This window comes from Carassius gibelio, chromosome B2 (genome assembly GCF_023724105.1).
Source record: "Carassius gibelio isolate Cgi1373 ecotype wild population from Czech Republic chromosome B2, carGib1.2-hapl.c, whole genome shotgun sequence".
Lineage (NCBI taxonomy): Eukaryota > Metazoa > Chordata > Actinopteri > Cypriniformes > Cyprinidae > Carassius > Carassius gibelio.
Window position 1 is genome coordinate 31,832,098 of NC_068397.1, and position 26,438 is coordinate 31,858,535.

The 26,438-nt window shown below is 40.2% G+C and overlaps 1 protein-coding gene across 5 annotated transcripts in view; it reads right to left on the reverse strand.

The window, feature by feature from the left end:
* The window catches only part of ptprsb (protein tyrosine phosphatase receptor type Sb), an 87,267-nt gene extending 61,416 nt beyond the window's left edge, over positions 1-25,851 (reverse strand). For all 5 annotated transcript variants that reach the window (XM_052548395.1, XM_052548396.1, XM_052548392.1 and 2 more), the window contains exons 1-5: positions 25,720-25,851; positions 9,492-9,572; positions 7,189-7,303; positions 4,581-4,726; positions 2,988-3,129 (exon numbers count right to left, since the gene is read on the reverse strand). In XM_052548395.1, coding sequence (XP_052404355.1) covers positions 2,988-3,129; positions 4,581-4,726; positions 7,189-7,270 — 370 coding nt within the window. In that variant the 5' untranslated portion in view covers positions 7,271-7,303; positions 9,492-9,572; positions 25,720-25,851. The remainder of the gene's footprint in view (positions 1-2,987; positions 3,130-4,580; positions 4,727-7,188; positions 7,304-9,491; positions 9,573-25,719) is intronic.
* Between the last annotated feature and the right edge of the window lie 587 nt (positions 25,852-26,438).

The window sequence follows — 26,438 nt, forward strand, 5'->3', positions numbered from 1 at the left end:
CTCAAAAGCAATTTGCGAACACCATTGCCCCTTAGATTTTTGTGTGTTACACAGAGAATTGTGTGTTGGAAAAAGTGTTTTATGAAATTGAAAATTGATTCAAAGGCTGAGAATTAGTGTATGGTTTTCAGATTTTGTGTGTGCTTCTGCTATTTGAGTGTCAGCTTTCAGAAACTGTGTGACAAGGAAAGAGTTTGTGTGTAAGCAGTTGAAAAAAAAATATATGGGAACAAGTACTGCATCTTGCTATGACACTATGGTAAAAAGCATTTTTTCTACTAAACTGAAGCCTTTTTTCAATCACGCATTTAAATTTAAACATTTAAACAGCACGGCCATTGGTTTGTGCAGTGTTTTAAAAATGAACCAATGGCTCAGCAGTGGAGCTGCACAAGCTTATAGTGGCGAAGCCCACCAAAGCCTGCCGAAGCACGGCAGAATAAGCAAGGCATCTGGCTATATAAGTGTCTGTTCACCACAGGATTCTCAGGTTACTTTGACTGAAGCGATGACTGAGTCTACACTCGTACTAGCTCTTGCTAAGACATTATGGGAACACAGTAAAATCATGCCATGCTAATGGAGTCGAACGACTAAAAGAATCAAACTTACATAAGCAACCAATGCTCATAGTGAAGTTTAAAACAACCCAAGGCTAAGATGGGCTGAGTTTCCTGAGGTCACGTCCGGCCTGGTCAATCATTCCAGAGTACTCCTGTAACTTTGGCACGCAGGGGTCGAGAGCTAACAGGTGAACTAATGCCACTTAAAGGCATAGAGGTGTCTCATAGATGGGGCTCTAGCCTCTGAAATTGTGTTTAAGACTCGCTCTGGGAGGCTCGAAGGCTCCCATCGAGTGGCTAAAGGTGCAGGGCCCATAGGTCAGACCGAGGAAGTCAAATGGTACCATTCGCTTGAGAGAGAGATCCCGCCTCAGCAGAACAGGCCAAGGGGCCATTACCAACAGCTGAGTTAGCTCTGAGAGCCACAGCTGGTTCATCCATAGGGGGGCCACCAGGAGAACCTTGTGTTTTTGTTCCCTTACTTGCCTTATTACCTGTGGGATCAGGGCAACTTGGGGTAAAGCATAAAGGAGGAAATAGACCAATCGTGGGCCAAGATGTCCCTGGACACCTCGGCCTCACCAAAGATCTCCCAGATCCTCTGAACCATCTGCGGATGGAGCATCCACTTCTCTGAGAGGACATTGCTCCTTGATAACATGTTCGCTCTCGGTGAGCACAGGTTGAGTTAAAACCCATTCCAGGAGGTGTTCTACAAGAGTGAAGAGAGGCTCCCCGGCTATTTATGTTGGACACCACCGACATGTTGTCCGATCGGATTAGCATGTGGTGCCCCTTTAGGACTGGTAGGAAGAACTGACAGGCTTAACATACAGCAGTATTTCCAGGCAGTTGATGTGGAAGCCTTTTTACACCTTCGACCAGTGGCCAATAGTCAGTATGGCTTTGCAAACTGTCCCCCATATCTGAGCTGGAGGCGTCTGTAATGACTGTCCTTCTGCAAACCATCCCCATGACCACACCCTGTTCCATCCAGCGGGCGTTCTTCCAAGAGGCAACCTCTGAAACGAAGAGGTTGAGTGGTACCTATCTCATCGCCAGTCTCTGTATGGCCACACCCCATTCTGGAGTAACTACATTGTGTGTGGGGGGGGGGGGGGGGTGAGGGGCGGAAACGCTCCCTGAAAAGAAAGCAATCCGCGAGCAGAGAGAGGCAAGACTGAAGTTCTTGCAGTGAGAACAATATGTTCCCATGAGCCCAGCTTCCGCATGGATTTCCCCAAGCAGGAAACACATTCGGTTTGGCCACCATCAGTGTTCAGAGAAGCACGACCTGCAGTAACGGCGTGGCATTTGCAACAACACCAAGCTCTTTTAGTGTCACTGGATGGCAGCAGGGGAAAAGGACCGCTGCATCATTGAAGCAAAGGCTTGTCAACAGCGAGTGGCTTCGGATCAGTGTAGAAACGTAGTCGTCACTAAAGGAAAAGAAATCGGAGAATCCTGTGTTGAACACCCACTTATATAGCCACATGCCTCACCCAGTCTGGCGGGCTTTGGCAGTCTTTGGTGAGCTTCGTCAACAGCTCCGCTGCAGAGCCATTGGTTCATTTTTTATATACTTTATCATCCAATGGCCGTGCAGTTTCATGGTGTGATTGAAAAAAGGCTTCAGTTCAGGAGAAAATTGTTTTTTTCCCATAGCGTCTTAGCGAGATGAAGTATGAGTGTATTATTAAAAGGGAACTGTAATATTATGGCAAAAGTGTTTGCTAACACCAACCAAAAATACTTATGAGATGTGTTTGTGATAGTTTTTGTCATTTTGCAAGAGATGTGAGGTATTTTGCAGTTTGTGTGTGCAATTCTTACATTTGTGTGAAAAATGTTGAAAATGTGTGTAAGTAGCTGAAAAAAACTGTAATGGGCAGACACTGCGAGCAGGAATCAGGAACCAAAGACGCGTTCCTGGACGATTCTCAGTGTGTTTGACAGCCAGTTCTTGATAAGGACACAAGCGTTGAGCTGATGGTGTTGTGAATGCGGATGTGAGCCAAGCGTCTCACTATCGTCTCGATTACAGACACAGCATGTGCAGGGCCCCGGGGCCTTTGTGACGTGGCCAGCCAATCAAAACAAGCCCAGCTGCAGCCAATGAAGCACCAACACAAAGATTGTGTCATCTGCTCGAGTCACTATATCTGTTCACTTTGTCCTTAAAATATTAAACACATTTACTTGTGAAGATTCAGAGATTTTCAAATTAACATTATGACAGTTCTTCATTACACAGCAGATGAGTGGAAAAAGACGTGACAATAATCACAGAAATATCTCACAGCAGAACGTTGTACTGGAAAACAAAAACATTTTCTGCAGTGTGACTGTAATATACAGTATATCTGGAGGAAATTATGAATGGTCTGAGTTCATCTTAACTATTATGATGATAGTATATCTCACCTCTGATGATGGACAGTTTGGAGGTCACAGCGATTTCACCTTCAGTGTTTTTGGCGACACATTCGTAAACGTTTTCGTCCCGCGGAGCTCTGAGTGGCTGGATACGCAGCACTGCTCCCGCCCCTTCATCAAACTCTACGGTCTGGACCAATGACAGAGCAGCATGAGCACACATCCACCAATCACAGGAGATCACAGTTATCAGATCAGCAAAGAAAAAGCTGAATTATGTTCAGTTGTGAAATAATAACTCATTTATGACCAACACATTTAAATCAATTACATTTCCGTGACTTTCATCCAACTGAATAACTGATCTGATCAAATATGGAGACCTTCAAGAGTTTAAAAGGGTAATTTTGCAGTTTTTACAGTCTAATAAGTTCATTTGGGATCACAGAACACACCTAAACACACTCATCCATTTGGGAATTAAACACATTACAGTACACACACACACACACACACACACACACACACAGGAAATGACATCAGCAGCCAGTATGAGCTCTGAATTCATGTTCACCAAATAAACAGTTCAACATTTAGGTAGAACGGCTGAACAAAACTCATTTATACTTCTGTCAGCTTATTTTACGTGTGACTGACACTGACTTCAGGCAAAGCGGGATTCTTTTCTGTCCCTAACAGAGGTCACATGCTTTAGGAACTCCATTCCCCGCAGAGACACACTCTTTCTTCTGCTGCTTTAGCAACTGTACAGGAATAAAGGCTTCTGCTCTGCTCATTAGCATCTCATTTGCATATTCATGAGAACAGATTAGTTCAAATCCCCTCCTGTTTGGTCACAAAAGTACAGAATAAAGACTCTCCATCGCCAGCTGTGAGGACGCAGGTGCAAACACACACACACACACACACACACACACACACACACACACAGAAACAGACACACACAATCTCACACACACATTTTTTTGTGCAGTTTTAGATATTAATTCAAATATTATTTAGAATGTTTAATAATCAGTTTCCGCATGGGGACCATTGACTGCTCCACAGAATTTATTGCAGTTGTATTTGTTGTATTTTTTATCATCTGAGAAATGCTTTGACTTCTATTCCAAAGTGAGTTTTATGTAATCCAATTAATGTCAAGCACATGAAACAGGGTCAGATTGCACACATTTGTACTGGTGCTAAATGTGATGAACGAGACTTTATTTATCAAGCACTTTAAATGAACTCGTTTAGGCTTGGCATTTATAATAAATATTGTTTACAATGAATGCACCTATAATTTATGTTTCTTTTATATTGAAATCATTCATGCTGTTCTGAGTAGAGTTATATTTAACTGTGGGGTGACAGCATGTCACAGTGTTTATAATTTACTGGTATTTTCCAGTATAATAATAAAATGCCATTATTACACCTATGTGACTTATCTGTGTTATCTTTCTCTCAACAATGCATTTGAGTAACATTCAGATGTGACTGATATTCTGGAAAACACGTTGATATATTTTTTCATTCATTCATTTATTCCTTTTATTTCTGCTTCTGACGGCCTGATTCAGTCGATATCTTGTCTCAGAGTGATCTGATTCTCTGCTGCTGTGTGTTTCTCACCTCGATCCTCTGTGAATTCACTTTCTTGCCCTTTTTGTTCCAGAACACCTGAGGCTTGGGGTCGCCTGCGGCCTGACACACGAACGACACGACTCCGCCGGACACACCGATCTGATCCGTGGGAATCTTAGTGAACCTCGGAGCCACTGCAACAGAAACACAAGCACCTCACTGACGTCAGGATCATCAATTAATGATCATTTCCAGCCTTCAGAGAGCTGCTGCTCACTCGTACCGGCCTCAGAAACACACCTGTTCAACACAGACTCACTCACACAGCAGCTCCACATGAACGGATGACATTTCAACACTTCTGTCAAATGACCTGGATCGTGAAAAGTGCAATACAAATAAACATGACTTGACTTTTTTACATTTGAATCCACATATTTCAGCACTGAATGAATCAAGTTGATCAAGTCACCTTCATTTGAACAGAAACGCTGATTGTGTCAAAGCAGCTTCACAAACAGCAGAAGCAATCATGAAACTCAACTCAAGCTGATGTCAGGCCTTTCTCTTACAGCACAAGTGCACAGTCAACATTTTTAAAGACTCTGCATGAATTTCTGTTTATGTTTCACCAATATCTAGGGGTGCACAATAAATATCACCAATAATTAATGCGCATCTTGTCATTTAAGTCGGTTCTCTAATCAGCAGTAAATTGCTTCACCTGCGTGAAAGAGCAGAGTTTACTACACAGAGCTTTTAACTGACAATCTGTGCAATTCCACGGTCATTATCAGCAGCTCTGTGTAGTCACTGCTGCTCTATGTGTACTATAAAAAGATCCTTGATCTTTGATGTTAGTCTAAAAACAGCTTACATTGAACTTTATTCATATCCATAATGTAATAGTGTGGATAAACACCTGTTTAGCCCCATCCACTAATTATACATCACCAGCTGTTTAACCCCGCCCACCAGTTCTGCAACATCGCCTGTTTAGCCCCGCCCACCAATTATACATCACCGCCTGTTTGGCCCCGCCCACCAGTTCTGCATCACCACTTGTTTAGCCCCGCCCACCAATTATACATCACCGCCTGTTTAGCCCCGCCCACCAGTTCTACAACACCAGCTGTTTAGCCCCGCCCACCAGTTCTACAACACCAGCTGTTTAGCCCCTCCCACCAGTTCTACAACACCAGCTGTTTAGCCCCGCCCACCAGTTCTGCATCACCACCTGTTTAGCCCCGCCCACCAGTTCCACATCACCGCCTGTTTAGCCCTGTCCACTGACTCACATGTAGTGTTTAGGAGAGAGGCAAATTCAAGACTATGCAGAAACCAAACGATAAAGATGCTCTGAAGACAACAAGGTGCTATTCAGTGTCAAGCTTTTTTGCCCTAAATCACATTATATCAGTTTGATATCAGTAAGAGCTTATAGAGGCAGTGAATGCAGGAACATCTGTCACCAAAAACACCAGCCTGATTCCAACAGGCCACTAAATACTGGACTGTGAACACAAGACGATCAGATTCTGCAGTACAGCACACACACACACACACACACACACACACACACACACTGGCTGGCCGTAGTCATAGATACGGCACCCAGAGCGCAGGATCATCGCAGCGGTGTTCTGTTGCCATAGCGGCGAGTTAAAGCTGATCCTGTGACATTCATCTATAAACCCTCCCCCCATCTGCAGGTGACACACACACACACACACACAAGATGACACAAGTGTGTGATATTTTATGAATGTGTTGTTTTATTTCCACTTGTTTAACAGTTTAATAAAAGCAGATTTCACTACTTATTATTGCTCGTCTGCTGTACATCATGATTTGTAAGTGTATAGAGAGCTGAGGTGAGGAGAGCTGCCACTGAAGCACAACAAACAGAAAATAAACAGAACGAGCTGCTGTGGGGCGTTTCCTCTGAGCGTCTCCTGCTCCACTGACAGCCCTCACTCACACACACACACACACTCTCACACACACACACACACACACACACTGGAATCTTCCAGATACACAACTGCACCCTTCAGAATCATACACACAGAGACAGAACCTGCATCCCTGCAAACATCACCATGACGACTGCCATGGGAGGAAATAACATCATCACTATGGGGTCATGTGACACTGTGAGAACAAGATCACAGTGAATCAGAGACTGTGATCATTATTTACACGGGTTTCAGGTGACGCCACCAAGCAAACCAAGTCTGAATTATTGTAATGAAATAATGAATGCAAGTAATCATTGGAATGCAATTAAAAATGCAATTAATTAAATACAGTTAAATCATATGTGGATTAATGCAATCATTATAACTATACTAAATGCTGATTCAAGGTTAAACATTTTAATGAATCTTTGGTGACATCACATGAAATGGCCTCTTCAGTCACACTGATCACATCATCACATCACAGATGCGCTTCCTTTATTTATCAGGGTTGTTATTGCTAAAGAGAGAGAAGTCACTTTCATTCCAGTGTCCAGCAGACAGCAATCTTTCTGTTTTAATAATTAATTGCAGTAAAACAGCATCAGCCTCTGCTTAGTTTCCATGACGACATCCCATCACAAAGGACATGCATTGTTACCATACCAACAACAGTGCGTTACATGGAGACCTACACAAAGAGTCGCAGGAGTTCTGCAGGAAGATGAAGAAGAGCAGCAGCGAGGAGCGGAGAGGACCTCTGCCCCAGAGAGCCATGACCCTTGACCCGACGACTGACGTCCAGACGCACTGCAGACAGAGAGCAGAGAGCTCAGCAGCAGAAACACACCATACACACAGACACACACACTCACTGACTGACTCAGACACACACACACACACACACACACACTCACAAACACACACAAACTCACTCAGACACTCACAAACACACACACACACACACACACACACACACACACACACACACACACACTCACTGACTCAGACACACACACACACACACACTCACAAACACACACAAACTCACTCAGACACTCACAAACACACACACACACACTCACTCAGACACACACATTTTATTTCTACTTTCTCACAACTATTGTATCAATAATTACAATTAACAGTGCTTTATCTTGTCAGTTTGAATTTTATTTTTCACTAAATGCCTCATTCAGCCAAAAAAATTGTAATCAGTTGCACAATTAATTTATAAATTTTCTCGATAGCCATATATAATCTTATGAGACATTTAATCTGTTAATCTGATCTATGCAGTCTTTGTTTGTAAAGGAACAATCGTTCAATCAAGCCAATATGTTCAAAATATTGTTAACTGTAGTAGACGACAAACAAACACAAACAAGAAATGAACAAACATCACAACACAACAAATAACCAACAATAATGACAAAACAACCTCATCATTTATTCATGATGCAATGCATGCTGGGAAATCACATACCCTCAGACTGTGTTTGACTCGTTGGGATGGTATTTGAGAGAATATGGGAAAATTGCATTTCTAAGTATTAGAGATTTAAAGGTTTGTAAGATGGAAAATACGTAGTTGTATTGTTTTTGTATTTTCGCTACAAATGACTTACTTTATACCCTGCACTTCTGTAACAGAGGAAAATGTGCAGAACATCTGACAAATAATACACTAGAAATAATGTTATGATTCGAAGACATCACATAAAAATATAATGTGGTCAAAATGAGCTGCAAAATGACATATGGCACGAGACTGAACTTGATGAAGCCACGTTCATCATCATCATCGCTGCAAGTTTTTCTGAGGTAGTTTTGATCTCGTGCAGACATGGCTCTTTACACTGATTATATGACAGGTGTTTAATACAGTCAATGCTTTTCTGGTCTGGACTCTGATGAGAACTAACATGCTCTCAAACAGACGAGAGTAAAGTGCTGCTGCACAGACGTCATCTCAACACCATCACTTCGCTCTCGCAGAGATGGATTTTTTACAAGAGAGCCCATTAATTATTGAAAAGCTTCCCAGGCATTGTGTGTTTTACTCTCGGATGTTAAGTGCAGTTTGGACCGTCATCTTCCAGGAGGATTCAGCACAGGCCTGCAAAACCTCCACAGCCAGGAGGCAATATTTACTCAGAAAAATCAAATTATTCAAATGTTTCCCATCTAGGGCTTTGTGTGATCCGATATCAATCGCTCCACGTTACGTTCCTGGTCTGCTTTTCACACTCAGACAATAACAGCAGAACAAATGAGCGCCAGAGCTAATCTCATTTATGACTAGCAGTAACATGTGAGATGCTAAAAAAAAACAGCACAGAATTCAAAGGTGAGTTGAGGAGCGGGTTTGGCCTCATCATCAGAGCACCGAGTGAAACAGTCTCGATACTCTCCTCGAGTGGGTTATCGGTCCGCCCGCTGCGTCTGCGCTAAAGCTGCATCTGATTGCAGCGTGTCGACCGTCCAGACATTCACTGAGGTCACAACCCGCTTACGTGCCACCAGATGTTGAGTGGCTCCACAAATACAGTTCAACACGGGATCATCAAACAGCAGCTAAAGACCCGCACGAGCATATGCTCGCAGAACAAGCTGCACTTTAACTGTGCGACGCGCCATTAGATCCAAACTGAATGTCATTGCATGCCTTCCAGCTGATGTGGCAGATCTCAGAGGGGCCGCTAAACCCATGCTAATGGGCAGCTAACATGCAGATGGCATCGGCGCTGTCAGGTCATCAAAGTTAAAGTGCAAAACGAACACGCTTCTCAAAAATGTGTTTATTTCCTTCGCTCGAGGAAACGACTGAGGAGGAGTTGGGATTTGCTGTCAGGCCTGTCAGAGTTCAATCAAGACACCTTCACAGATCCACGACACACTCGAGAAGAGACGACACGTCCAAAAATAGAGGAACTGGAGGCATGTGATTATCCAGCACACACACACACACACACACACACAGATGACAGATACTCACCACACTCTTTCTTTTTTTTTTAGATGTGTTTGAGCTTCATGTCCTGGTTTTCATAATCCTCAGCGGTCTGATCCGGTATTCCTACAATCAGACACGACATGGGAGATTTAAATGAACAAATATTATATAACATACAGGAAAGATTGTCTAATAAAGCAGTGAGTCGGGAGAGGCAGAGCCATATGCTGGTTTTAGCAAGAGAAGGAGTCGCTCTCAGATGCAGACTCTGCTGACTGATTTCTGAAGAGTCGAACACTGTGTGGCTTTCTCAATGTCGCAAACATGATGGTGATCTGATTTTCTAGAACATTTTCACAAACACAATCTGATTTTCACAAACATGATCTGATTTCTACAAAAACAATCAGAATTTTTACAAACACAACATGATTTTCACAAACATTTTCAAAAATGTAATCTGAATTTCACAAACGTGATCTGATTTTCTCAAACAAGATGTGATTTTCACAAAAACAAAGTGATTTTTACAAACTGCATTTTTCCATCTCAAAAATATATCTAAATTACGGCCTTTGCTCTCAATGTCAAATGCAGAAATGTTAATCCATGCATTTATAACGTCAAGGTTAGATTATTGTAATGCTTTATTGGGTGGTTGTTCTGCACGCTTAGTAAACAAACTACAGCTAGTCCAAAAAGCAGCAGCAAGAGTTCTTACTAGAACCAGGAAGTATGACCATATTAGCCCGGTCCTGTCCACACTGCACTGGCTCCCTATCAAACATCGTATAGATTTTAAAATATTGCTTATTACCTATAAAACCCTGAATGGTTTAGCACCTCAGTATTTGAATGAGCTCCTTTTACATTATACTCCTCTACGTCCGCTACATTCTCAAAACTCAGGCAATTTGATAATACCTAGAATATCAAAATCAACTGCGGGCGGCAGATCCTTTTCCTATTTGGCGCCTAAACTCTGGAATAACCTACCTAACATTGTTCGGGAGGCAGACACACTCTTGCAGTTTAACTCTAGATTAAAGACCCATCTCTTTAACCTGGCATACACATAACATACTAATAAGCTTTTAATATCTAAATCCGGGACTTTTAGGCTGCATTAATTAGGTAAACCGGAACGGGAACACTTCCCATAACACCCAATGTACTTGCTACATCATTAGAAGAATGGCATCTGGAGTTTTGGTTCCTTGCCTCTGGATTGCTTAGTTGGGGTCTATATATAGATAAAATATAGAGCTGAGTATCATCAGCATAACAGTGAAAGCTAACACCATGTTTCCTGTTGATATCTCTATAAAGCGTGAAGAGTAGTGGCCCTAGTACTGAGCCTTGAGGTACTCCATACTGCACTTGTGATTGATATGATACCTCTTCATTCACTGCTACGAATTGATGGGGGTCATATAAGTACAATTTAAAATATGCTAATGCACTTCCATTAATGCCATCAAAGTGTTCAAGTCTATGCAAAAGAATGTTGTGATCAATTGTGTCGAACGCAGCAGATATAGAGAGATAAACCCACGATCAGATGATAAGAGCAGATCATTTGTAACTCTAAGGAGAGCAGTCTCAGTACTATGATACGGTCTAAATCCTGACTGGAAATCCCCACATATACCATTTTTCTCTAAGAAGGAATATAATTGTGAGGATACTACCTTTTCTAGTATCTTGGACAGAAAAGGGAGACTCGAGATTGGTCTATAATTAACTAGTTCTTTGGGGTCAAGTTGTGTTTTTTTTTTAATGAGAGGCTTAATAACATCCAGTTTGAAGGTTTTGGGGACATATCATAATGACAAAGAGGAATTAATGATAGTCAGAAGAGGATCTATGACTTCTGGAAGCACCTCTTTTAGGAGCTTAGATGGTATAGGGTCTAACATACATGTTGTTGGTTTAGATCAGTGGTTCCTAACCTTTTTCAGCTCGCAGCCCACACAACCACACACATATGTTTGCGCGGCCCAATTCAAAAAAATTAACTGACCCCGCTATTGTTGGAAGTACTCAAAAGCTAGATTGTTAACTGTATTTATTGAATGAACTAGGGCTGTGCGATATGAAAAAAAAAAAAAAAAAACTTTCGCAATTTCTTTGATCAATTTTGCCACTGTGACACACACCGATATGCTTTACAGTCATAAATGCATTCAGGATTAATTTGAAACATATTTCCAAAAGAAAACCAATTAGAGCTTTATCAAAAAATTGTAACGTCTCTAGAACAGACATAAGTCAAAATTATAACTATAGTAAAAATGTATAGACTTATGGCAAAAAAAAAAAAAAAAAACCTGTGTCCAGGGACTTTTTTTCCCCCTTTTTTGCCATGCATTGTTCATAGAGCTAATTAATTGTAGCAGTGCCTCAGGTGTTTGCAGTGTGTATACGGTATGTGTATGCGGTCAGCAGCGAGAGCGCATAAATATAACGCGAAAGCACATTAAAATAATGCACGAGCGTGAATCTCTCTGTTCGCACGCAGATTTCCTTTGCTCTGTCACAAAACCAGACGTGTTTGCTCAGATACATGCTGCTCTATTTTTACACTTTTTTTTATTTCTAGCCTTTTACCGTGTGAACTCTCGGATCCGTTAACATGGGCTCGGAAAAAAAGGTGCATCCCAGACAGTGTGTGAACCTGGAGTTAGGTATATGCCCAGTCTGTTCTGTTCTTGTGCTAGAGGCGCTGCATTCTGATTGGATCGGATAGCAAACTACGGGAGGTCAGGGCAGCAGAAAATCGTGCTATAAAGCGATTTATAAATCGCGAAAGCTCAAATCGTGATTTTACGATGATTTCTATTAATCGCACAGCCCTAGAATGGACTGGAAATGAACAGAAAATAACTCTCGCTCAGAGTTGGCACCACTCAGCAAAACGGGAAAACCAGATCCAGGCAGAGCTCGGCAGCGGGTAGATAGTCACCGGAGCAAGCAGTCAGGAGGAAACACAACAGCCATTTATGTATGAATTTTTGAATTTGTTGTTCTTTAGCATATGCAGCAAAAATATCTAAGATAAATTGGTGGTTTATTCTTAAACCAATCAGCGAGCTCGAATAGTGGAAGTATAGTAACAGTTTAACATTTATTTTTTGTTATTTAATTATATATATATGAAATTATGTTATGTTATGACTTAGACATTTTTACATATATTTAACAATATTATTTATTTTAATAGTAATTGGCGGCACACCTGCAATACCACCGCAACCCACAGGTTGAAAACCACTGGTTTAGATGATTTAACAAGTTTATACAATTCTTCCTCTCCTATAGTAGAGAATGAGTGGAACTGTTCCTCAGGGGGTCTATAGTGCACTGTCTGATGTGATACTGTAGCTGATGGCTGAATGGTTGCAATTTTATCTCTAATAGTATCGATTTTAGAAGTAAAGTAGTTCATAAAGTTATTAATGCTCTGGTGTTGGGAAATGTCAACACTTGTTGAGGCTTTATTTTTCGTTAATTTAGCCACTGTATTGAATAAATACCTGGGGTTATGTTTGTTTTCTTCTAAAAGAGAAGAAAAGTAATCGGATCTAGCAGTTTTTAATGCTTTTCTGTAGGATAGGTTACTTTCCTGCCAAGCAATACGAAATACCTCTAATTTTGTTTTCCTCCAGCTGCGCTCCATTTTTCGGGCTGCTCTCTTTAGGGTGCGAGTATGCTCATTATACCATGGTGTCAAACTGTTTTCCTTAACCTTCCTTAAGTGTAAAGGAGCAACTGTATTTAAAGTGCTAGAAAAGAGAGAGTCCATAGTTTCTGTTACATCATCAAGTTGTTCTGAGGTTTTGGATATGCTAAGGAATTTGGATACATCAGGAAGATTACTTAAAAAGCAATCTTTTGTGGTAGAAGTTATGGTTCTTCCATGCTTGTAACAAGAAGTAGAATTTACAATTTTGGCTATATGAAGTTTACACAAAACTAAATAATGATCTGAGATATCATCACGCTGAATAATTTCAACACTATCAACATCAATTCCATGTGACAGTATTAAATCTAGAGTATGATTTCAAAAATGAGTAGGTCCTGAAACATGTTGTCTAACACCAATAGAGTTCAGAATGACTATACATGCTGATCCCAATGCATCTTTTTCATTATCAACATGGATATTAAAATCACCAACTATTAAAACTTTATCTGCAGCCAGAACTAACTCGGATGTAAAATCACCAAACTCTTTAATAAAGTCTGTATGGTGCCCTGGTGGCCTGTATACAGTAGCCAGTACAAACATAACAGGGGATTTATCATTAACATTTGTTTCTCTGGATAATGTTATATGCAGCACCATTACTTCAAACGAGTTATACTTGAAGCCTGCCCTCTGAGAAATCCTGAAAATGTTGTTATAAATTGAAGCAACACCTCCCCCTTTTCCATTTAGACGCGGCTCGTGTTTATAACAGTAATCTTGGGGGGTGGACTCATTTAAAATAATGTAATCATCAGGTTTTAGCCAAGTTTCTGTCAAACAGAGCACATCTATATTATGATCAGTTATCATATTATTTACAACAAGTGTTTTCGTAGAAAGGGATCTGATATTCAATAAGCCAAGCTTTATCATTTGTTTATCCATATTGCATGTCTTTTGTTTGTTGAACCTCAATTAAATTGTTAATCTTAACTTGGTTTGGACGTTTTTTGTATTTTCTAGTTCGGGGAACAGACACAGTCTCTATAGTGTGATATCTAGGTGAAAGAGTCTCTATGTGCTGAGAATTAACTGACCTCTGTGACGGGAGGCAGCTAGCAGACGGTCGGTTTAGCCAGTCTGTCTGCTTCCTGACCTGGGAATATGGTTTCCATGGCAACCATCCAAACAGCCAGCAGATGTGATTGTTGTCATGTGACCGTGAGGTCAAACGAAGGCTCAATGATGCCATTCATTACCTGAAGCATTACAATTTAAACTGCATGCAAAAAATCAAAAGAAAAACAAAATATTTTAACATTTGCATAAAAAAGATGAAGCCTATTTTGGGGAAATATCTTTATAATGACATAGTTTTCTTGACAATTAAACACTTTACTTTAGCTTTTAAAAATGCTGTGATAAATGATGTTGAAATGATGTATGTTTAAGTTATGATGCTGATTAATTACGACAATCATTGGATTGTGGCTATGGACATTACTATTGAGAATAATGAGAACAACAAACAACAAACAAACCAAAGAGTATATAAAAGTCAAAGTCCAGAAGCACTGCTGCAGGTCAGCGTTGAGGCTCAAGCAGGTAAAGAGATCTGTGTAACATAAGTTTACATCAACACAATGAGAGTCAAATACTTCATATATTGCACATCTCAATGCAGAAACTGCTCAAAAAAACAAGATTATCATTTTAACTCATCTAGAAAATCATTCTTGATTTAAGAATTTTTAGATATTTTGGCTGGAAACGAAACAAAAAATCTAAGATAGAAAAGCTTTTTTTTTTTTTTTTTTTTTTGCAGAGTAAATGAAATAAAACATATAGCAATGCCTATTTGTAATTCTCCAGTGAATTAATCCCTTGTGCTTCTTGGCATTTGATTATTTTCTCTGATGTGGGTCAAGCAGAATCTCGAGGGTTCGCCGTGGTTTGATTAGTTAGTATAAACCAGCTCTGAACACTGTTTCGGTGGGTAGTTGAGTGAGCTGAAGTGGTTGAGTGGGTTAGGATTAGTGTGCACTGATTGGCCGTCATAGAGCGCGGGAACGAGCCTCCAGCTGCTGCGGGTCAGGAGGACATCTGCGGAGCCACAGGCCACGGGTCAACAGACAGACAAATGACGGACGTTTGGTTAGCGCAGGCCGCAAGCCGCTTACGGAGGGTGGTGGAAGCAGATTGTGCGGCTGATCGATGTTAAATGAAGCTTGCGCCAGTGCAGATGTGTGTGAAAATGATACTAATGCTCAACAGCTGAAACACTCCAGTTTCTGTACAAACAAGCTGCAGCCACGACCCCGAAGCGCAGCGTCTGTCGAGATTCAGAGTACAGCTGCATCAGCGCTCATATTCACTGGGAAGTCAAGCCAAAGCTGTATAAACACATGTAACGAGCATACAGAGTGCAAATATGACTTCAGGTTACAATGTAGTCTGTAATTGTAAATGCACACGTCAATGTCAAAAAACAAAAAAACAAATTTGCATCTGACTGGATTTACAAAACAGTGCAGTCAGTCAGGGGGTTCAAACACACAAGTGTCTGAGTCTTAATATATGAGCACATGAACTTCTTCTCCAGAGCTGCTCTGAGAGTCCCTTCACCAGAACCGTTGGACACACACCGAGATCTTCTGTTGTACATTAACTGTTAAATTGCCATGTGCCCTGGAGCACAAAACCAGTCATAAAGGTATTTTTTTTTCTTATTAAGCTTTATTAAAACACTTACCTTAAGTAAGTAACACTCTTTTTTCAGTACATTGAGTATATACGAAGAGTTCATTTGCAAAAACAGATTATCAATATTTTTAAAAAATCATGTTTTTCCTTGTGCATTCCAATTAATCTCAAACAAACTGCAGTTGGGTTATTTTAATTAGGTAAAAAAAATACAGCTAACTTACACAGTAAAAGCATGATAACAATAAAAAAACATGATTTTTGAACATTAAAAAAATGTAGATGTGCGTTTTTGCTAATAAATTCTTATTATAGTGCACATAAATGAGCAATGGAGTATGTGTGAGCAGAAGACACCGCTCCAGTGTGAGGAGGAGGAAATTCTGTTTAACATAAGAGTCTTTGATCCTGAAGAACAAATGGAGAAACACGGCTGTTCTGACGCAGAGCTCAAACCCTGCAGGCTACAGCTGGAAACCGTCCAGAGATGAAATATAACTCACACAAGCAGAAAACCCAACCGTCCTTCATACAGACCATCAGACCGAGCGCTTTCCAGGACTGGAATCAGAGCGTGTTCTCTGGGACTCTTGGCGTGTTTACCGTGGACAGATGGTGCGGCGTCATGCTGCATCCGTGAAACACACATGGAAAAACACATGAGACGGAGAGAGGAACGTAGGCAGGTGATGCGGATACATTTGGTGACAAAAAGCAGGTAAAATCCTTCTGAAGGTCAGTACTGCGGTTTCTGTCCACCATACAAATTATGCTGATTATGGCCATAACTGATACAGCTGGCCAAACAAACCTGGATTCTGATTGGATAAACACCAGACACACAATCTGCATTAACGAGGTGTGAAGAGCTACATCTCGTCAGCTAATAATAATGACAATCAACTGATATTTAGACATTTTCAGATAAAAACACTAAAACAATGTTAGTTAAAAAAACCAAACAATTGTTGTGCTAATATAAGGTGGACATTCCTAACACACTCAATATATATATATACTAGTGTTGTCAAGTGATTAATCGCATCCAAAAGAAACGTTTTTGTTTACATAATATATGTTTAATGTGCATATTTATTATGTATATATTAATAGACACACATACAGTATATATTTTGAAAATATTTACATTTATAATCATATAATTTATATCATATATATGTTTAATCTAGAAACATTATAATTTTTTTATACATATTCTTAAATATATACATGCATGTATGTGCATTTATACAGTATATACATAATAAACGTATAGAGTACACACACATATATTATGTAAACAAAAACTTTTATTTTGAAAGTGATTAATTGCGATTAGTCATTTGACAGCACTAATATACAGGTAAACAGGTATATACATTTTAGGATTTTGTAGCTAATCTAAGTGTGTTTTCAGACCTGTAGATTGTTGCTTTGTTCTGAAAAAGGGACTAAACTTGTTACAATATTGCACTTTCTTACAAGGCAACACTGCACAGTGAACCAAACTGTGTTTATGCAGGTCACATGTGAGTAAATCTCTCCTCTGATTGGTCAGAGTTCACTTGTTTACATTCCTCTGGGTCATTCATTGAGATGGATTGAGTAGTTCACTCCAGGCTTGTTATGTCTTTATAGCGGTCCTGACAAACACTTATTAATGTAGCTGTTACTCCTGCTCTCAGTAACCGCTGACTAACCTCAACATTAACAACACTGAAATAAGAGCACATGCATTTAAACATGCATCTGACTGACACTCCCACTATAGCATATATATATATATATATGTAGAATTATATTTCATTATATTTAATATTTTTACTAGTTTCTCCTTACAGGATGCATCTTGAAGCTGTCACTACCAACAAAGGCTTTTGTACAAAGGGTTAAATACATTTCATTAGTTCAATACTTTTTCCATGTCTCATTCCATTATGATACACAACTTCATTTCTGAACTTTTTTGTTTCGTTTTCTTTGTATGTATGGATTACTTGGGTTTTTACCGACATCATATATGATATATATTGGTTTTTGACTGCAGTTACACATATTCTCACTCACTAAATCAGACACTGACTTCCTGTTATGAATTATGATACCGCTTGGTTCTTTGGTCCGTTAGGTCGGACCGGTTTCTCACGACGAATCAACCACACCAAGAGCCAATCAACCCTAACAAACAACCAAGTCTAGTGTGATTCAGCCGAACGAAATGAGTCCGGTGTGAAGAGAACCGGACACCTTGCTCTTCTGGAGACTCCAGGACGGTTGCAGTTCTGGAAGTGTTTCCTGATGGTTCACACCTAATTCTTCTTGAATTCTTAATTCTGTTTCAGTTCATATGCATCTTTTCTTCTCCACCTGTCTTTCTGATCATTTCGCTGTCCAGTGTTCATGCCTTAACTTTGCAAATTCTAGTATTGCATTAATATTGCATCCATCTCATGGGCATCTAACATTTTTAGACTTTTCAGTCTGAGGTCAATCTTTTTTTGGCTCATTTTATCTATAAAGAAAACTTGCTTACTGTATGTGCACCTGACCTTCATGGACAATTATGTATCACTTATAAATGATTAAATACAAAATTAATTGTAGTTATTAAGATTGATGTTTGGTATTGGCGAAATCTTGTATAATAATTATATATATATCTATCTTAGGATCACCTGATCTCTAAATACCAATATTGACATTAGCCATTGATAAACCCATTACAGTCAACCCTACACATGAATACACTCTAGATTACACGCTTTTGCTTGGATGTGAAGCTTCATAAAACAATATCCAAGATCTAACATGAGTGAATATTATCAGATTCAGACATCATATGACCAACAGCGTTATGTTGGATTATTGAGAGAGTGGTTTATCACAGCTGTGTGATCCAGATTCAGTGCTGGTGAGTTTAACCGTGGCTCCTGAAGCCCAGACTAAAGACCAAATGAAGCAAATCCCCTGCAGATCATGCTTCAAAGAACAACACCGGCTCAAACCTGAGGAGCGTGTGTGTCTCTGATTGCACAAGACTTCTTCAGTAAAACCAGCGAGCGACGACCTTGGGCAGAAACAGGGCCAGATGAGAAAGACTCAAGAGACTCGCGTCACAAACACCAGAAAACTGACGGCTGAAGCCTGAATGAGTGCAGGAGGTAATGAATAACGGAGGGTTTTACTCTGAACGGATCGGACACAGAGGACAGCTCTGCTAAATGAACAGTAAGATAATAACGGTCATAACACGCTTACAGACTCTCATCATCGACTCTGAACTAAAGCTCAATCAGCCTCTGAATCCTGATCCGCATCGCTTCAACACAGATTAATGCACACCTACACGTGTTCGGAAGTAAAGAAAGGGGTGAGGGAATGAGTCAATCCAGTGATATCAGACAGAGCATCAGCAGAAGGACGACCGCTCTGCAGCAGGAACATGCCTCACAAAGACCGGCTCTTCCTCTATAACCTGCTGTTAGGACACACGTCAGCTCCACCCGAGAGAATCCAAGCCGGTAAGAAACACTGCGTATATTCAGCGTCCGGCTGCACAAATCTCTCTTTCACTCCTTGTCACACAGAGACAGAAAACACATTGATTAAAGCCAAAGAACAGATCCAATATCAAGTCACTCGTCTCAACATTAGATCACGGAGGAAGCTGTCTTCAGAGACCCTCCTCCATCTGAACCTCCACCGTCTCCGGACACTACAGCATGCTTGTCTTCTTTTCTAGTATAAAGATCTAAACATTCTTGAATCAAGATGCATTTCCTTTACAAGATATTACGTCTTGAAAAAAAGACCAAAATGTTGTTAATTTTTGCTTAAAAAGAGGAAAAATATCTGGCAGTGGAGCAAGAAAAACAATCTTGTTTAGCCTTTTGAGACATCGGGATGCCTCTGTGATTCACAATTAAACATTAGAGTCATTTACTGCTGGATCAGATGACAAAGCTTTCAGCGAACAAAACGCTGATTTTGAAGATGATGAAAATGAAGACATTTTGAGATCAACATATCGAAACCAGGATGAGCCAGAACAGAAGTGATGATGGTGATGAAAAACATGAAAAATGATGCCGCTCGAAACACCCTTCCAAGTTCCAACGGATAAACGAAATGTGTCTTATTTGATTACATTTTAATTGTTTTTAAAATATCTGGACAGTTTCATACGGTTGAGACAATTTAGAGACCTATCCATGTTAGATATACATGATTATGTAATAATGATTGTTAAAACATTTATGCACTCAGGCCTTAAAGGGATTGTTCTCCCAAAAAATGAGCATTCTGTCAACAAACAATTTTGGTTCAACACTTTTTGGTTACTAATGTTCTTCGGCATGTTATCTTTTATGTTCCACAGAAAACAGTCAGTGATAGAGGTCTGGAACAACATGAGGGTGAATAACTGATGACAGAATGGTCATTCTTGGCTGAACTATCACTTTAAAGCAATGTGACACACACACACACACACACACACACACACACACACACACAGTTCAAATCCTGCTGAGCACAAAAGAGAAACACAGCTGGATCATTTTAATCAAAATACAAATTTTGTTGCATGTTGGTGGGCATCAAATTTCCATTTAAACAGAGCAAAGTGAACAGTCCTGCTCATGTCTCGTGGTTCTGTTGCTGCGTCACGCTTCTCCTGGCCGTCTCATTCATCTTGTGTTAATCAGAGGCCGGTAACGAGCTCGTCTGATCTCAGACTGACCTACAGGCTGACTGACATCCATCACACACACACACACACACACACACACACACCTGCATCTGAACACGACACACTCCACTGACAGACTGCACTTTCTCAACCCAGCAAGCTCAAATCTGATTGGCTGGATTTTCTTTCTGTAGCAACTTCTGACAAACCAGCAGTATGAAGGTATTACCCTTAATGCATGTGCGTGTGTGTGTGTGTGTGTGTGTGTGTGTGTGTGTGTGTGTGTGTGTGTGTGTGTGTGTGTGTGTGTGTGTGTGAGAGAGAGTAAGAATGTGTGTGTGTTTGTATATTGTGCTCTGGCCAATTTGTCCAAATTGCTTCTGGATCATAATTCTCAGGGCAAGCAGCTATAAAGCGGATCTTTCTGTGCATCAATTTAAGCGTGTTAAAGTTCAGTGTTTGTGAGCAGTGCTCCATCGCAGTCATTTTAAATAAATCAGGTGCTTGGCTGCCACTGCGACCTACGGCAGATTCGCTCTCCTGGATTATTATTTTATCTTTAATAAATCATGCCCGCCGCCACCACACTTATATCTTTAGTTCTCACAAAATGAAACATTAAAAATACATCAGCGATGAACAAGGACAAATGTGACACGTCTTGAGGACATCACAGCAACCGAGACGAGGATCCAGCTAACAGGAATGAAATGAGAGCCATGTTAGTGTCCGTGTGGTTACCTGGTGTTAGTTAGTAGCTGGTAAACTATGAAAAGCTGAACTGCCATTAATGATGAGCAGCTTGACAGACTCAGAGAGCTCTGAACATCATCAAGTGTGATTCAGTGTTTCTAGATGAACAGTTCACCGCAAACATGACTCAAACTATTTCTGTTTTTAATATAATTTAAACTTACAATTAACATGTTAAAAACACACATAAAACCCCACCTCATTAACTTATCTTCAAGAATCAGAATCTTCTAGAAACACAAAGTGAATCATGTTTAATGGATTTGGTATTTCAACACAGACTGTTAATAAAGCTGAATGGTAATTACAGCAGAAGCGCAGGAGTGAATCTCCAGTAAATCTCCCTGTGCTCCGCTCACATATCGCACATTACAGTAAGAACAGTGTTTTCTGAGCTCGTCGAGGATCAGGTTGTGCAGCGAGACAGACGCTCAAACACAGATGGAGTTATAGGAGGAGTGAAATGCACAAATCACTCTTTAGACGGTCTGGACACCCTGAGGTTCCTTCTGTCGACGGACCAATCCTTGCAAAGATGCCAAATTTGGCTGATTATTATTATAATTATACTGTAATCTCTACAATAACCAGCTGTAATCACTGCACTGAAAAATATGATTTTCTTCTTGTTTTCTGTAACAAATATCGAAACATTCTTGAATCGCTGGAATGTCACACTATACTACTGGACAGATTACATAAGTGGTTTGGTCTTTCTGGTGTAGCTTTCAAATGATTTGAATCATATCTTTCAGAACACACTCAACTTGTCTATTCTTCAAACAGATGTCAGACTGTTCCATTGCGGCAGGGTGTCCCTCAGGGGTCGGTGTTGGGTCCCACTCTCTTTAGAATTTAAATGTATATATAAAATGCTTTTACTTGTTTTCTAGGAAATGTATCATAATAAAGTGAATTTATGCTTAAAACAAAAACAAATATCTGCCATTGGGTCAGAAAATTACACTTGTTTCCTTTTGAATTAAAGGCAGATATTTGTGCTTGTTTTAAGCATAAACTCACTTCATTCTGATTCCAGATTCTTTATTTTGCATCTCAAGTATCTTGATTTAGAATCTTTGATATTATCTAGATATTTGTTCTAGAAAACAAGTCAAAAATACTAAGAAAGAAGATAATTTTCTGCAGTGTGCATTAATAGCAGAGGAACGGTAGCTTTATTACTTCCATATGAACATTACTTTGACACAATCTTCTCTGAAATCTAAAGCTGCTTTGAATCATTGTGTTTTGTGAACACCCAAAAGCCTGAGGTCTTTATCCCGAGGTCTCTCTGTGATTGCCGGACATTGAGTGACGAGTTATTGACCGCATGGATTGATGTCACCTGCTTTTGTGAATGAAGTCTGTAAATTTCAAGGCCAAAAGATCAATATTAAAGAGCAAATGAGGAACAGAACGATAGGACATCTGCTCTCAGCACATAAACCTTCATCTATTCACTGTTCCTCAGCTTCATAATGTGACCCAATCTGCTGAGGTCAGAGGTCAACACAGCGAATTTGCACACTGGTATACATTCATCAATCCATTCCAAACACAAACCGGATGTGCTGTCCCAAACGGATAATCTGCTGCGTGTGAACAGGAGGAATCACATGAGCAGAAATATCTGCCAATGGGGTCAGAAAACTCATCTTAATTCAAAGGCTTAACACGATTGGTTTTCTTGCTCCATTGGCACATCATTTTTGATCATTTTAAGCAAATAATTTTATAAGTAATTTTTTAAAAAGGCAAGTAATTTTACCTGTAAAGTAAATGCATCTTGATACAAGGATGTCTAAATATTTGTACTAGAAAACAAGATAAATACAGAGTAAGAAGATCATTTTTAGCAGTGTATAATGTCATTTAATGGAAAACTACAGGATTTTGAGCAGCGTTCCTTATCGTGCCTTTAACTTTATTCTTCTGAATCTTGCCTCAAGTGTTAAGATTCTTGTAATTATTCAACATTAATAAATTAACAAAGAAATGCTTCCTTCTCAGTCATTGAAATGAAATGTCACTCATCAAACTGTCAGCACTAAAGAGGTTTTGGGGCAGCCAATCAGATGTCAGGAGTGTCACATGGCTCCACCTCCAAGTCTATTATGAACATTAACAGCCAAATGACTTGTTTAAATTTACTGTATATCACAATACAGTCTGTCTTTGCTTCAGTCTTTTGGGTAAAACGCTCTCAAGGTTACACATTAGCAGGATCCATGGGAAAGAGACAGCAGAAACAGTAAAAACAGCAAATAAGCAGATCGTCGCCATCAGCAGACATTTTGGCACATGGATGCTGAGCGAATCTACCTTGTATTCCCAAAAGCATTGGGAAGTGTTTGTCTGAAATAACACGAGTCGGCCATCTTCTCCACATCTCTGCCTCAATCTCTCGCTCCTGTCCGTCAAACTGCTCTGGACCAATCAGAGACAAGCGAATCAATGCTGGCGGGTCAGAAACACAATCACAAATAACGACACGCTACACTCGTCCTGAGCTCACAGAGAAACCACTGCGCTTTCAGTTCAAATCATGTGGAAAGTTGAATGCACTGATGCAGCTCAAAGCCTGCGGTGTATCTGCACTGCTCTGAGCAGTAAACAGAGCCGTGTTATTCAGAAGCGTCCTGACAGGTCTGTGTGAGGCTAACTCACCTGTCTGACCGCTAAACCACAGCCTCGGCCGGCCAGAGTCAGGGGTTTATTAACACAGTGATACGAGCATCACTGTTAAACACACGTGTTCTGCATGCACACCAGGCTGTGTAAGGAATATCCAACCTTTTCAAGGTGTTCTGAGCAGTTTCAGCATGTGATGCAGTTGCTCTGTGGTTTCTTACAGCCCCCTCATGATATTCAATGTGCATCTGTTGTTTTATCGCTCGCCAAGAGAAAACATATGTCTGATGATTTAGTAAATGAACAGAGCTTTCAAGTGTTTCTGAAATATCTAAACGTATAGAAGCTGAAAACTCATCTCTTCTGCCAACACTTAACTGCATCCTGATTAAAACCTTCTTTGCTTTGCAGATTCCTTAATTGTTCTAATTTGTTCTATTCTTAAAAATGATTCATTTTATATTACAAGCATTTATATTCTTGTGTTTATTTATGCAAGATGAAGCGGTTGTCGTATTCCTTATTTGTAAATCACTTTAGATAAAAGCATCTTCTAAATGTGTAAATATAAAGACAAAATCTGAAAATCTACTCTTTTGACAAAAGCCTAAAAAATATAATGTGGATGAACAGATGTGATCTGATCGTGATTTGAATCTCACTCTTTAGATTTGGACGTTTAATGCAGTATAAAGTGATATTAAAACTCTCCCGCAGCGGATGGATGAATCCCATCGAGAGACTTTGGCAGGATTTTCACTCACACTGATGTCCACAAATAGCTACAGCTGAGATCATTATGAGAAACCCATGAGATCTACAGCGAGGAACTGCTGATGCTCGTTTCCATGAGCCACCGGCCACACACTCATGCTGAAGGTGTGTGTGTGTGTGTGTGTGTGTGTGTGTGTGTGAGAGAGAGAGAGAGAGAGAGAGTGTGTGTGTGTGTGTGTGTGTGTGTGAGAGAGAGAGAGAGAGAGAGAGAGTGTGTGTGTGTGTGTGTGTGTGTGAGAGAGAGAGAGAGAGAGAGAGAGAGAGTGTAACAAACAGAACAAGAACCAAGCAGGGAGGTGAATAAAACAACTGTGCAATCACACACACACACACACACACACACATATATATATAAAACATCACCTTAGCAACACCTGGCAACCACTCATATATTATTGTACTGTTTTCTGTTCTAGACATTTCTTCACAATTATAGTTTGCTTTTTTTAGCAGCTCATTAAAACTGAATTAAAGAGCAGGTTCTGTCTGTGTTTGTTTATAATTCATGTATTGTTGCGGTTTACCAATTGTAGAAATGATATATTTGTGCTGGTAGTAATGTGTTATTTGTTATCTGGGTCTGCATCAGGAGGAAGGCGATGGTGTTCGATCCCAGACAGGCTTTGTTCCCAGTCAAACTGCTCAGTAATTTTCCTTCATATTTCTCTGTTATTCTCAGCTATGATCGCGGAGCAGGTCAGAAAACACACCTCACTTCAATCCTCGCCCGTTTCCACCCGGATCCGCTCCGAGACGAAGGTTAGATGTGAATCCGGAGAGAATCTGGAGCCAAACCCGAACAAAGGCGCAAACGCGTCCGGATGAGACCGAACAACGAGCCGAAATAAAGACTTAAAGAAATCATCTGCTCCTTCTCATCAATAACTCTGTGAACAACACAGAACAGCGCAGGTGATCCGGTGTTCTTCTGCTCCCCGGGAGAGCACATATAATACCGGCATCTGATCCTTTCTCTACATGTACAAATAAAATAATAAAATTAAAATAAAAGCCGTGTTTACCTGCGCGAAGGTGCCTTTGAAGAGAGACTCGAGCATCATATTCCGTTCTCAGACACAGCCTCCATTTGCAGAAGCCTCCGGAGTATCTTGAGCTCGTTGATGTCATCGATGCTCGCAGACAGCAGCCTCTCCTCCCTGACCCCCCCCGGGTGACGTCACTCAGCCCGCTCCTCCAGAAACAATGAAACACTGAGTCGCTTTCCGAAGAAGAGCCTTAAAGAAAATCATTCGTTACATTGTTCCACAGTCATTGACTGGATCTGGGAAGAAATGTTACAAAATATATATATCTGTGAATTTGTCACACATTGCCTGTTCTATATTAATTTACAGTTAAAACAGTTTTAAGATAAGGAAATACAGTTGAAGTCAAAAGTGTACATCCCCCTTTGCAGAATCTGCTAAATGTTATTTACCAAAATAAGAGGGATCATACAAAATGCATGTTATAATTTAGTGCTGCCCTTCAGAAGCTACAGAAGATACTTACATGTGTCCCAGAAGACAAAATAAGATAAATTTACCATGATTTTCAGATTCAAAAAGTTTTAGTCCCCCGGTTCTTATATGATATTCTGAAATTGAAGGATGTATCCCTTTTCCTATTTTTTGTATTTGTTTTATTCTGTATTTCAGAGGATGACATTGTTTATGTAGGACAACGTTCTAAAACATCTAAAAATCGGTTTGGGGTCAAATGTCAGGCTGTAATGCGCCGT